We start from the raw sequence: 13,450 nt of genomic DNA on the forward strand, positions 1-13,450 counted from the left end.
ACCACAACAAAAATGAAGGCCTCCATGGTGGAGTAATGGCATTTGGCTCCCTTTCAGACACACAGTGCTGAAACTTCTGCCAAGTGTCACTGCATCATTAACTTTCAGTACAAGTTATCAGTCTGTGAATGGAAGAACACAAATCACTTTCAGTGCACGTTCACAGAGGAGCTGCAGATTTAACAAAGTAAGAGAATGTAATTGGCAAATCAAACATGCATCGACTCTGAGATACCATGGAATTTTTCACCAGACATCTAGGAAGTAAAACGCTTGATTGATTTCACTGAAGATTTTTAAGCATCAAGAGTTGTCTGGTGGAACTAAAAAGCAGGTGCCTTATCAGGCTCTATGTGTTAGTTTTGTCGACATTTCCATCTCTTCAGGCCAGCTGTTAGCATTTTCAAGGTCAGCTCAGGCATGGAAGATTTCCTTTTTAGGGAATGCATGAAATGATAATTGGAATTTGCATCCTCTGATGAAACTCAGCATAGTTCTTAAATCAGTTATAAATGAGAAGGTGGTCTGCTTGCTGTGGATCCTACTCTTCTCATGACACCCCCTAGCTCAGGCACATCAGAAGTTTGCTCCTATTGCTCTTCCCTTTCCTTGGAGGCCACCATGTGATGAGTTGGTGGCCTGAGGCTCATTCCCAGTGAACAGATGTCCACGTCACAAGCATTACCACTACACCTGCTATGTACTTGCATCGTTGTTAGCAACTGCGCCAAGAGAAGAAAAGGATTAAAATGGATTTGGAGCTGAAGAGCACAAAGGACTGCCTCTCTGCTTCGAGGCTGATTTCACTAGTGAGGCAGAGTTCTGACAGATTTAATTTTCTAAGGGTGGTGATTTAGTGCATTTCATAGATACTAAATTCATTTAAGATAAATAGAATAACTGCTTGATGGGTGACGTTTATGCTCGGGTGCAAAATGTGTAGTGGATTCATTCTGTCAGTTCCAATGGGAACATGGCTTTGTTTTTATTTGGTTGCCTCCATGTACAAGTCCACATACTTTTTACACGATTTACCTTTATTTAGAAAAGTACTTGCTGACAACTTTACTTTTAAGTAAAGTTTTTAAGTGTCTGGATGAAATCCTGGCGCTGTTGAAAGTCTTTAAATTTTGACAGTGGCTTTGCTGGAGTTTTTACCCAGAAAGTATGGGGTGGTTTGTATTTTGTTATTCGCGCTTCTTAAAAGCTAAATGTTTGGTGGTGTATCACCTATAGCATTAACTTTTCCCTTTCAAGGGTAAACTTTGTCAGCAGGGAAAACAATACTAAATGTCTCCTTCTGTCCTGTTCAATGCAAATCTGAAATTTGGTTGCTTCAATTAGTTTTCAGTTTGTACTGGATTAAATTTTTAATCAGTCTGAGGCTGAAGGAGGTTACAATTCAGAGCTCTGCTGTGCCAAGCTCTCCTTGTCTAGATGAATTTCTAAATCAAACTGAAACTTCATACTGTCTCATTTTCCCTTCAATGATGTCTTTGCAAATGGATGAGCATGGTTTTCATGCTTACGAAACGTTGGCCAGTAATTGCTCAGATCTTCTAAACTCTGACCTGGCTTGAACTAAAAATTTTAAGTGGTTTTACTGAATTGATCAAAAACTCTTCATTGCCCTCTTCTGGGGACCTAAGAAAACGCAAGGAGCCTGTGCAAACACTGTGGACAGCAACAAGAGCATGGCTAACACGTATTGTTATATGGCCTCATTCAAAGAACGATTTGGCTTGAGGTCTTCTCAGTACGCAGGGGTATGCATGTTTCCATTCTGCATGGCTGCAGTACAGTCACCGCACAATAGGGCATTGTCATGTCGTGGGGCCGAGCGCTCAGCAAAGACACTGTGCAGCAATGCTTTGCACTTGGAGCCTCCAGCAAAGCCATTGAAGCTGACAGAAGTCATTTCACTGGCTTGGCACAGCGTGGTTACATAGCGATTCCCATAGAAAGGCTTCAAAGAATAGCCCAAGATTTGGTAATTTCTATTAGCTCCATTTATACCAACAGGAAAAAAAAGGCAATGAAGCGGGGTGATGTTGTCTCATCAGAGATCCCACAATGAACCGCTGGCACTGAGTTGGAATCCATTATGGAAAACTGGTTCAATGAACATAAAGACCGAGAACAAAAGATTTACTTACTATTTTAGTGGGTTGTTTGTAAAGTCCATGTTCTGTCTCTCCAGCTAGCTTTTGAGGAAGGGAGCATGCACTGCTGGGAAAGCACACAGAAGGGACTCAGGAGAAAGCTGTAGTCTCCAGTCATCTGTGGTCACACTTCACTGGTCTGGACAAGCTTTCTTCACCTTGGTTTTCTGTGTCAACTCCTCTCATCCACACAGTGGCTTCTGAAAATGTAATGAGTGCATATTTATAAAGCATTTTCAGATGAAAAACAAATAGGCTGAAAACAGTTAACACAGCTAAATAAATACAGCATCCCAGTGCTGCAGTTTCTAAGGCAGCCAAATTACTGTTTTACAAATGGAAAGGAGGAAAGTATGTGAAAAATTGTTTTTCTGAGGGATCCCTAGACTGCTTTGCCTTAACCATGGGTTTCTGTCAGTATGTATTTTTCTCCTTTTTTTAAGGAGAGGAGGAACTTTAAGAGGGGAACTCAGTTACTGTGGTCAGACGAGTGGGTCCAGGTTTTGTTTCCAACTTGCTGTGTTGGGAAGAAAAGGGAAGAGAAAACAGCTCATGATACGTTGTGTGGAAACTGTAATTTACTGTAATCAGACAGCTCCCACGAAATGTGAGAAGCCTGCATCAGTAAGTCAATTTCTCTTTTTTGTCCTAGACTCTCCATTCATAAATCCAGTTCGGAAGAAGGCTCTGTAGGTCAGTATATTTCATTTCATTTCATGAACAGGTTTTGAGTTTTGCTTGTTCTGGGATGTGAAGAGCTGAGTAAACACAATGCTGGCAGAAGTCAGCAGCATTTGTGTGTGTGGGGAGGGTGAGTCTCAGCACCTTTAAGTTGGATGTTGGGTGCCTCAGTGATCACTGAGACTGTCATGTGTTAAATACGCATCTTTTGACTTCTATTGAATTTCAAATGTCTGCATGTTAGATTGCTACTAGCCTATCCATTTGTATTGTGAAAATTGCCACCACCAGTGAATAACTGGGGTTTCTGTTATTTTGTTCATCATCCAGAGTGTCTTCCTTTGTTTCTGAAATACTTTGCAATCTTAAATATGTATTTTTCATTGTCTTTCACTTTTTTTCTTTTAAACTTACTATAATTAGTTCATATTGCTGTCCTAACAATAGTTGAGCTGATACAATTCTGGACAAATTCTGTTTTGCTCATTGGAGAGGAAAAGAAAAACTGAGAGGTTTGCGGAGGGGGTGGGTGTGGTGTGTGTGTAATGTTTTTTGTAGAGACATTTCCATACAGTTAAAACTTAAGATGTGTTTCTGAGAGTCAGTAAACCCAGCTCTAGGTCTTCTAGGGTGAGATCCAAAATACTGTAGTCACATGCTGAAGCTCAGCGGCAGAGTGTAAACTGTGTTCCTTTTAATTTTTCAAAAGCAGAGGGATGAAGTAACTCTTTATCAGTAGCATTTCTACCAGATCAGGCACAGTGTGTTCTCTTGCAGGTGGCATAAACTTTATAGCATGTGCCTTGGTTAATTCAACAGAACAGAGTTATATGCCCTACTTTGAGCCAGATCCCATTTCTTTTTTTAGCCAAAGTATTTAATTCTGGGCCATCAAGCCATATGTAGATCTGATACTAATGGACATGGAGACCCAGCCTTGTGCAGTCCAGGCATACCAAGAGCAAGAGTCAGATGTAGCTGACAGTCTCATAAAATTTCTCATGCCAAGTAGCAGAATGTGCGTGTGTATGGGTGTGCATGTGTGTGTGCATTTATATATATGTGAACTATTTCTTTTCTGTATAAATGTGCACATGCATACTAGAAAATTACTTATCTTAAGCTAGGCTTAAGCTGCATAATTGTGGTTCAGTTAAAGAGAATAAACCAACAAAATACTTCAAAACCACTTCCAGACTTGACATTAACAACTGAACAGATATCAAAATGAATGTAAAGTATTTTCTGTTTATAATTCAGAATATGTAAGTTACTGGCTTATCTCAGTCCTCTATAGCATTGGCAATCATAAAAGAATGTGCATTTCCCTGAAATAGCTACGTCAGCATAGTTCTAGTACAGAATAAATCAAGAAAAACAGAAAAATTGAGATTTTTTTTATTCTTGTTTTTGACTTAGAAAGTACAACTTAATGCTTGAAAGCTTCTCTAGCATTCACTAACTAATGTTTCTTTCTGAAATTCTTTTTCCCTTTCCCGTCATCCTCCCTCCCCACTTTTCTTTCAGGGAAAGCAGACTGGAAAAAGAAAAATAAGTTTTTTTGGCAGAATTTCCGAAAGAACCAGAAAAGTCTAATGAGGCAGACTTCAAAAGGTAAACCTTTTTTAAGGACACACAACCTAACCATATAAAATAGAAGGAGCCAGCATCACAAAGGAGTAAAATACATTTGGAACCGTGTGGCAGTTGGGGGTCTGTGAGTCTGGAAGTGTTACAGGTTTGGGTCATCGTGGCAAGGCTCAGAAAAGTGAGTCATATTTTGTGAGAGCACAGGAGTGCAGACATGAGGCTGGGGTGCCTTCGGTCCTGACCGTCAGCGACAGCACATGCACAAAGTTATGCAGTTAATATGTATTTGTAAGTAGTATCTGTAAATGAACAAGACGGGGTTTTTTTCACATCCTGACTTGATGAAAGAAATGCTGATCTGTTTTAATTGGAAGGATGTTTTTCTTCTTTCTTGGGTATTTGGTTATTTTGACCTGTTTGCTTCAGGATTGATGCCACTTAAACTGTCAGTCGTCTTTCTCTAGTTCTTCTCTGAAAGATGCAGCTATGCATTGCTTTAAGTATTTCCCTTCATACAGAAAATTTCTGTTTCCCCATGTGTATCTGTTAGATCCTTGTCTTGCAAACATGCTTCTCCATGTCATTATGTCTCTGTTCAGCTGGATTCTGAAAGATGACAGGAGCCCACTTAGGAGGTCAAAAAGGGGCACATTTACACTCTCACATGGACATGTGGGTCCTTACCGGCTCTCAAGGCGATTTGTAACTGTCCACGCTGACATGCCAAGCGCATACCAAAAGGACAGGTCCTGGAGTTGAAAGCCCCAATATATCCAGCACCTTGTGCCAGCTCAGTGACCAATTAGATAGCCTGGATAGATCTGGGGGACATGGCCAGGCCATAGCAGAGAGCTGCAAGGGCCCAGCACGCTGTTCCTGAAAAGGCTTCCTGTCCGCTCTGGCAGCTGACTACGGTATTTCTCAGGGCTGAGTGCAGGACTTCTCTGGCGTTAGCTCTTTCTGTTTTGATTCTTGTCTTTCAGGGTCAATAACTGTAATTTTGATGACAGTCACTTTTTATTTCTTCTTATCATGCTCTGTTGCTTTCAGAGTCAAAGTAGACTTAGTTTTCTAGCCCTAATTTACTTCCTTTTCTTGTTCAGTTACTTCCAAATCATTCAGTCCTTTAAAATCATACTGTGAGTCTGCTCTGGGGACAGTCTGTTTCTGGCCAGCCAGATCCACATGGCAACCGAATTTCAGAGCACTGGGTAGAACCCAGTTTCAGTGTACCCCACTCTGTGCGTGACCTCTTCTTACATGTGTTTGTTATTTCTGTGCTTTTTCCAGCAGGAGAGGATGTAGGGTACGTGGCCAGTGAGATCACGATGAGTGATGAGGAGCGGATCCAGCTGATGATGATGGTCAAAGAGAAGATGATCACCATTGAGGAAGCACTTGCTAGGGTATGATATGTACATACTCCAGTTTCCTTGAAAACATGTTTTAGGATATACCAGTTTGGAGTCTTCATTCGCTCAGAACACATAGAAGGGGGAGAAAGCCTGCCTGTTTGTCCCATCACACTAGGTAGCATAAATTAGACAGCAGTTCCTTAGTTTATGGGGAAAAGTGAGATTTAGTTTAACCAAAAGTACACGTCCAGTGCATGGTAAATTAATCGCATCCTAAAAGCTTTTGCTTCTCTTCATTGGCAATAAATGGTGCTAATCTCAAGTGTAGACATTTTCATTGCAGCTATCTAAAGTAAGGGAGAGGAATCTCACCTGCACTAGCCTTTATTTGCCTTGTATGTTCATAGGTTTGTTTAAGTGTTAAAAGGAATGCTTCAAGGTTTGCTGAGCCTGGCTAATTAGTTTCTTATTATTTTCCTGCTGCTAATGGCTGAAGGGCAGTTTGATTGAAGAAGACTCCCATTTTCATCCATTAAACCATTAAAAAATACTAACATTTAAGCTACATTTTTTTTCCTTGTTTCTTGGCCAAAAGGGTGATGTTTTGTTTTAATAGCCTTTAAGAAAACATATTCAGCTGTTCTTGGCATTTGACATTAAAAGATTTTTTTTTTTTTCATAAGTACAGTGGCTGTCACAAGTGTTTCTTTACAAAATCTAAATGTTAATAAACCACAAGAAAAATAAATGTAGGCTATTGTATTTGTGCGGCAATAGAGCTAAGATTTTAATTGCTCAGGAGCCAAAAGCTCAGTGCTGAAGTTTCCACACCACTTCTGATTTTGTACTCTTGTGCAAAATACTGTGATGGAACACAGGGTAATCTGTATGGGCTTCATTAGAGGTGCAGAAAATATGATTTGGATCATGAGTTGGCACTCAGATTTCTGTACTGGCATGCTACATCTTGAAATAATTATTGTAAAATAGAAAATTATTGTCTGAAGAAAACACTGCTTTTCTGGGAATCATATAACGAAAAAAATGCAAAAATTTAACATTGCTTGGTGGTAATATTAGGAATTCTTTTACTTTTCTGCTGATAAAAATCTCGTGGGAGGAGGGTTGTACCTAGTCTGTATGGTTCATATGTGTACTGGTACTGTTTCCCTCCAGTCCCTCTAGTGGTCTAACTCAGTTCTTGGTGATTCCCCTCAACAGTTTGACTCTAGGAGGACTAGCTTTGCATCTTAAGCCTTCTGTTGGAAAACAAGACAGATGCTTGTTTGTTTTAAAATAATAAAAGATGGTTCCTAGTCTTTACTGATATCATTTTCTTTATGAAAGAAATTGGCAGGCTGTTGTGATTTAGTCTGTCGACTGTAAACTCTGCCTCTGAGATGGGGATATGTAATTTATATTTTACCAATGACTGTTCATCAAAATTCAGTATTTACAGATCACTTCCTTTTAAGAAAAAAAACAAAACAAAACAAAACTCACTGTTAAAACTTCTGATTCTAGAACAAATTGCAAGTGAGACATGCAGTGCAAAAGTTCTGATTTTGCCAGTTCCACAATGATACGGGAGGGGGGAAAATTGTGAAAGGATGTTAACTCTTGCTGTTTTAATGAAGATTGATATCTGCTTCTCACTGGAAAATGTTCTGTCTCTTCAAATTTCAGCTGAAGGAATATGAAGCCCAGCACAGGCAGTCAAGCACTGTAGATGCTACAGAATGGCCTGATGCTTCTTACTCAACATTTGATGGGTCTTCCAATTGTAATGTAAGTACCTGTCATTCTGATATAGCTCTCCAATATCGTTTAATATTTAAATCCTTTTACTGCAGTACAGAAATATCCTGATTTACCTGATTTCCTGAATAGCAAATGTATCATTTGACCTTGTGATGCTATGTTCTGTCTGCAGAAAATCTTTTAACATGGATTTTAAATCTTCAAGGTCTGTTGTCATAGACTTTTAATGGTTTTATTGTATAATCTCTCTTTTTTTCTTTTTTTCTTTTTTTTAATCTGGCCCTTTGTCACTGAGATTTAGAAGCACAAGTGATCCAAGGCAAAAATGCCCGTGTTCCAAAATGCACACAAGAGGTTTCTTAGATTGTTTAGAGGGAACTATTTTACTTTGCTGATTCACAGTAACTGAGTAGCAGAGTTTCTCAGGCCTTCCTAACCCTTGTTGATACATTCTAGATGAGGGTCTGGCTAAGCCCTAGCTGCCTACTGCTTTCAAACAAAGTTCTGTCTCTGGATTTGCTAACTCTCAGCCCAGAGAGTTTGCAGCTTTTGCCAGACCCATAAGGAATAAGGCAGCTTTCCTCCCTCGTTTTTACTTCTGAGCTGTGTAACTTCTGTTGTTTTTATGGGCACCAGACAATCTTTTTGTCATGCCATACTGAACTAATTAATATTTCCTTCCAAATATCTTCATTTTCACTGAGTGGTTTATTCCACTTCATTTCTCTAATTGAAAGTTCACAGATAAATCTTAGGGAAGAACACATTCGGCTGTCAAATCCAAGCTCTTTGTAACCCATATAATTGAATCATAGGCTATTGAGACCATTGATTGATTTATTTATTTTATTGTCAGTGGAATTTCCTGCTAACTGCAGCAGATAGCTTCTCCTCCCTGAATGAAAAGAGGAATGGTATGTCATTTTATGAGATGTTTGAAATATTTTGTGGTGCAGAAAGATTTTCTTGTTTGTGTTAAAAAAAATATGCCCATCTTTAGTTAGATGTGAGCAGAGGGGACTGGTGTTGCCTTATACTCTGAAGAACAGAGAAGGAAAGATCCTGACTCTTGTGCAGCGATTGTTTAGCCAGCTGAAAGATGTCCTGATCTTTTCCTCATTAGTATTTATAGCTTGAACTTGCCCTTCTTAAAGCCTTTGGCTAAGGTACCTATAGCATAAAAGCCTCAAAACTCTCATGTACTGTGATTAAATCTCAGGATACTGAATTTCTCTCTTAAATCTTCTGATAGCGGTTTATTCTTGTGTTGAAGTTACTGAAAGCTGTGTATACCTCTGAGGACCAAACATGACTCAGTATTTCCTCCCTAATGGAATGACTTGGCACCTTTTCTCTGAAATTATTTTCCTAAGCCATCTTTACACTTTTTGCCAAGAGCTCTGTTGCCTCTCTGTGCTGTTTTGGTAGAATTTGAATAATTTCCTATTAACTTCAGTGAAGGGTTTGTGTTCCATTCTTGTAGTTACCTCTCAAGATTTTGCCCTTGCTCCTAATTTTCATCCTGGTTACATTTAACAGAAGCTGTGAAACTGCTTGCCTTCAAGGGAAGAGTAGATTATCCACAGAAACAAATCTTCATGTTAGAACAAAAGTCAGCTTGGCTTCTTTTTTTGTGTACAAGAAAGAAACTAGACTTAACTGGGGTGAAAGACTTTGGGCTATAATTGCCACACAAGAGGGAAAACCAAATAGTGTGAAGTGTCAGATAGGTCTAGAGAGAGGGTGTGTGTTCACCCAGACTATTTTGTCAAATGACATCTCTATAATCTAAAATGACCAGCTTTTGAGATGCGTAAAGATGAGTCTATTTTCAAGCCCTTTCTTTGCCAAATGGCTTGACTTTCAGTGCCATTTGTATGATTCTTATAACTACCCTACTCATTTTATAGAAGCCATGAAGCAAAGATATTTTTCCATGTATTAAAATTGTCCCGTTAGGTAGCCTACTGCTTTCTAACCTCAGAAAGTAATTGAAAATATGAGTCACTGAAAGTGAAGATCCTGGTTTGAATTAAAACTCCTTGGGCAATGGCTCTTCTTGTTCTGTTCTCTTTTTTTTTTTTTTTCCTAATGATTTCTGTTTCTTTCAGTCTCATGGCCAAATTGTTACTAGGTTGTTTTTAATGGAACATTGTGATCATACTTGATCATTTTGTAAACATTTTGTACACAAAAATTGTGAAAGCAAATTGCAAGAGAATTGCAGATTGAGGGAATTTAAGAAAAGACTAATTTTTTATTTATCTGCTCTAAATTTCTTTGGTAACGTTGGGGATTTAAGAGATACCAAGACACTAGTATAATGGCTTTTTCTTTTTTTTTCTTTTTTTTTTTTCCCTTCTCATTTTGTCTTCAAAGGCAGAGAGACCTGCTGCTAGCTAGGAGGACTTGGGAGGATGCATCACTAAGTTTTTGTGGAATAACTTTGCCCAATGACTACATTTCAGGAAGAAAAAAAAAAACCACCCAGGTAGAATCAGCAATCAGAGAATCTAAAAATGAAGGCAGAATGTCTGGAGTGTTCTAAGGGTTTAAGTACTCCATTGCTTTCAAGTCAGCTTTGCCCACATAATAAGAACAGCCACCTGTAAAATAACATCTAAAGGGCAAATATCATTGGTGGTTGTTGTTTTCCTTTCCAGGGGAAAAAAAAAGGCCTTTTCTTTTTTTTTAATTTGTATAGCTATCATGTGTTTATGACTAACATCCCTGGTGTTGATCCTTAACACGTTTTAAAGATTGATTTAAGGATTCTTTTTTCCGGCTCCTCCTCTTTTAAATTACTGTAGCTTGAAATGGAAACTTGCATTTCATACCCTTACAAAACTAAACCCTAAAGATTACCTACAAAGGATCGAAGGGTTGACAGGTCATCATCTCAGTATCCGAAGAGAAGCAGCCCAATGTTATTGCTGTGCTATTAATTGTACGTCTTGTTTGTTTGCTCTTAAGAAGGAAACAAACAAAGGCCTTGCCAAGTCAGTAGGTGACTTGGTTCTGTGCCACTTTAGAGCAGTTTGTAGCTTTCAGTCTCACTACTGTGGTCCCTTTGTTTCACAACAAAGTATACGTGTCATTTATTTGCTAATGTAGGAATGCAGTTGAAACTGTTTTTCTTTCTAGTCAGATGTATCAAAAGTCTAAAAGGCTTCGTCATTTTTTTTTAAATTTATTTCTGAATATTTATGTTTCATCTCTGTTGGAATGAAGGCTGCACAGTAACACTAGACAAGCTTTCATTGCCTTGTGCCAAGTGTTGGGATGTAAAGCAGGTGCAGATTACAAATGGATCCTTTTCTGGATTTTAGATAAGGGCCTGTTTGTCCTCAGGAATCAAAAAGTCCAGGGAAAGAGAGGACTTCAAAATGGTATCACATTCTTGCTTTACACTGAGGTGCCTTTTATACTTCTTAAAGATAGAAGCTCGCTTGATAACTTTTGGGGGGTGAAATTCTCAGTTCATCTGAAACAGGGCTGCTTCGTCCTCAGAGCCCCACTGGTACGGCTCCAGCCCAACTTGGAGGACCAGCATTAAGAGAAACCAGTATGAATCCTTTCCTGTGCCCTCTGCTGAAAGACTGCTAATTGGTGCCAGTTGTCATGTTTGCTGCAGGAGTGAGGGAACAGAGAGAAGCAGAAGGGAGGTTTTGACAGAACTGTGTATCATATATGGGCTGCCACTGAAACAAACCACTAATTAACTTCGCTGACAGTTTCTGTAGATACAAGTTAAAGGAAGTTGTAATTTTATCTGGTCTGAACTGTTTTGTTTGCCTTGTCAGGCACCTGTGTTTCAGTTTTGATCAGCGGATAATGGTCAACCATCCAGAGCTCATTAAAGCGAGCTTTCAGGTAGCGCAGCCAGCCTTCGTTTGAAGGGTGCTGCAGTGAGCTGTACTGCACTCCCCCGAGACCTCCCCACCTACCACATGCAGCCTTAGTAGCCTCAGGGGAGAGGCCATAAATTTTATGAGCACGGAGAACAAAAGCAGCATCTCCCACCAACAGTATGGCCTGCAGGTGGGCAGTGGGAAGCCCACAGTGCTGTTTTACCTCCCTGCCCTCCCAATACTTCTTTACCCAGGACTGTCAGCATGGCACCATTACCAGTAAGAAACAAACCCGGTTTGTTTTCACTGAGGACAGTAGCAGCAGTTGTGCAGACCTGGAGGTGTGCTGTGCACATCTGCATCTGTCGTGAGTCTGATGCTGGGGAAAACTCCCCCTCGCATTGCTTCTCTCTTCCATCTTCTGTCAATCTGCTTTGCAATAGACAGCAGCAAATGAAGTCCACACAGCAACAGCTCTAGCTGAAGTGAGATAATCTTCAGTTGTTCCTGTTCTTCGTGTTATTTCCAGAGGATGTTTTCATTCAACAAGTCATTAAATGGAGCTAAAAGTTGAAAGGATGTCTGGTGTTGGGTTTTGTCTACTACTAGTGTCAAAGGCAGAATAATAGATGAGAATGGACTTTGGGTCATATTTAGTTTCAATCCGAGAGCTGCTGAAGCTGTTGAATCAGGGTTGTATTCCCTATGGTGTAAAGCTGACTGTAACAAACTATGAAGTCTGATAGAGTTTTCTCTGACTTAACAACAGTCATTACTGTGTTGTTTGGTAAGTGTGGAGAGCAGGAAGAAAAGAAATAATTATAACCTCTGTAGCACCGATTACTGCTAGAGTAAATCTAAGTGTAACTACAGCAAATCTACATTATTCAGGGTTATACTTTATTACAGTGATTCAGATTGTGGATGCTTTCTAAATACAGCATTTTTTAAATCTATTTTTATTCATATTACTGAGGTATTCTTAAAATGTTTAACCATTTGTTAACATTATTATTGCTCGTACTACAGGGCTGTTACAGTACAGAGGAAAAAGCACTTCTTTTGCTATAGTGAATTTAACTTCTTAGAACTGAGCTTAAAGTCAATGCATATTGGGAATCAGCATTGGCTATCAGTGGAGATTAGGATTTTTTATGATGAGGGTTTTTTAGTTTGAACAGTAGTGTTTAAACTGAAGCAACATGGATACTTTGAGCATTTTGAAGCTATGCACTATGTTAGCCCTGGTTTTGCTGTTGTCACAGAACTTAGCGTTTCTTGTAAGTTTTTTTTTTATGTGAAAGTCTAAAGGGTGGAAGAGGATGTTTCTGTGTTTCAGTTCTTGGTGAGCTTGTTGCCCTGCTCCAGGACCTGCATGCTCTAGTGACTCAATTTCTATTAAGATTTCCTGAAAGGTACTGATGTGCCATGTTGCATTGGATGGTGTATTTATTACTACTGTCCAAGTTCCTATAATTCTGTTCCGTGCTTAGTAACATCTGTGATGAAGAAAGAGCCTAAAATAAGACATGGCTTCAAAATGATAGTGCTAAATTCCCATGGTATGTGCCTACTACAGGGACCTGTCTTGGGAATTGCTGGCTACCATCTTTTTCCACTGATCACAGAGATGGTGTCCAGTACCTCTCGGTGAAAGCTAGTAGCAGAAGAATTACAGCATGTTTTGTTAACGATCTTTCCCTGCTCTCTATCCATACATAAGAGCAGGATTTCCCATGGGTATCGTAATACAAATACTTTCATGATAGAAATGAAATCATCATTACAGTTCCCAGGACACAACACAAAGTTTTAAGTAAGGTCAGTGCTGTGGAGTGATGATAGCAGAGCAAGAGACCATCAATGTGTTTATTTGTTTTTTTAGAACACTGTAAGGAGTTTTTTACCTATTTGGTCTGAAATTTCCCAGAATACTTTAGAATTTACAGAAGAAATGCATTTATTTAGGAATACAGCTATATTACTACTTTAAGTATTATTTACCATGTAAGACATGGTATCAGACAGAACTTGGCTAGATATGTGTTCC

The 13,450-nt window shown here is 39.2% G+C and overlaps 1 protein-coding gene across 7 annotated transcripts in view; it reads left to right on the forward strand.

The window, feature by feature from the left end:
* The window catches only part of SASH1 (SAM and SH3 domain containing 1), a 566,328-nt gene that overhangs the window by 511,351 nt on the left and 41,527 nt on the right, over positions 1-13,450 (forward strand). For 3 of the 7 annotated variants that reach the window (XM_040597947.1, XM_040597952.1, XM_040597951.1), the window contains 4 exons: positions 2,815-2,855; positions 4,371-4,457; positions 5,724-5,839; positions 7,475-7,576. In XM_040597947.1, the coding sequence (XP_040453881.1) occupies positions 2,815-2,855; positions 4,371-4,457; positions 5,724-5,839; positions 7,475-7,576 (346 nt within the window). The remainder of the gene's footprint in view (positions 1-2,814; positions 2,856-4,370; positions 4,458-5,723; positions 5,840-7,474; positions 7,577-13,450) is intronic. The other 4 variants (XM_040597948.1, XM_040597953.1, XM_040597949.1 and 1 more) reach the window with 3 other exon arrangements.

This window comes from Falco naumanni, chromosome 6 (assembly GCF_017639655.2).
Source record: "Falco naumanni isolate bFalNau1 chromosome 6, bFalNau1.pat, whole genome shotgun sequence".
NCBI classification, from domain to species: domain Eukaryota; kingdom Metazoa; phylum Chordata; class Aves; order Falconiformes; family Falconidae; genus Falco; species Falco naumanni.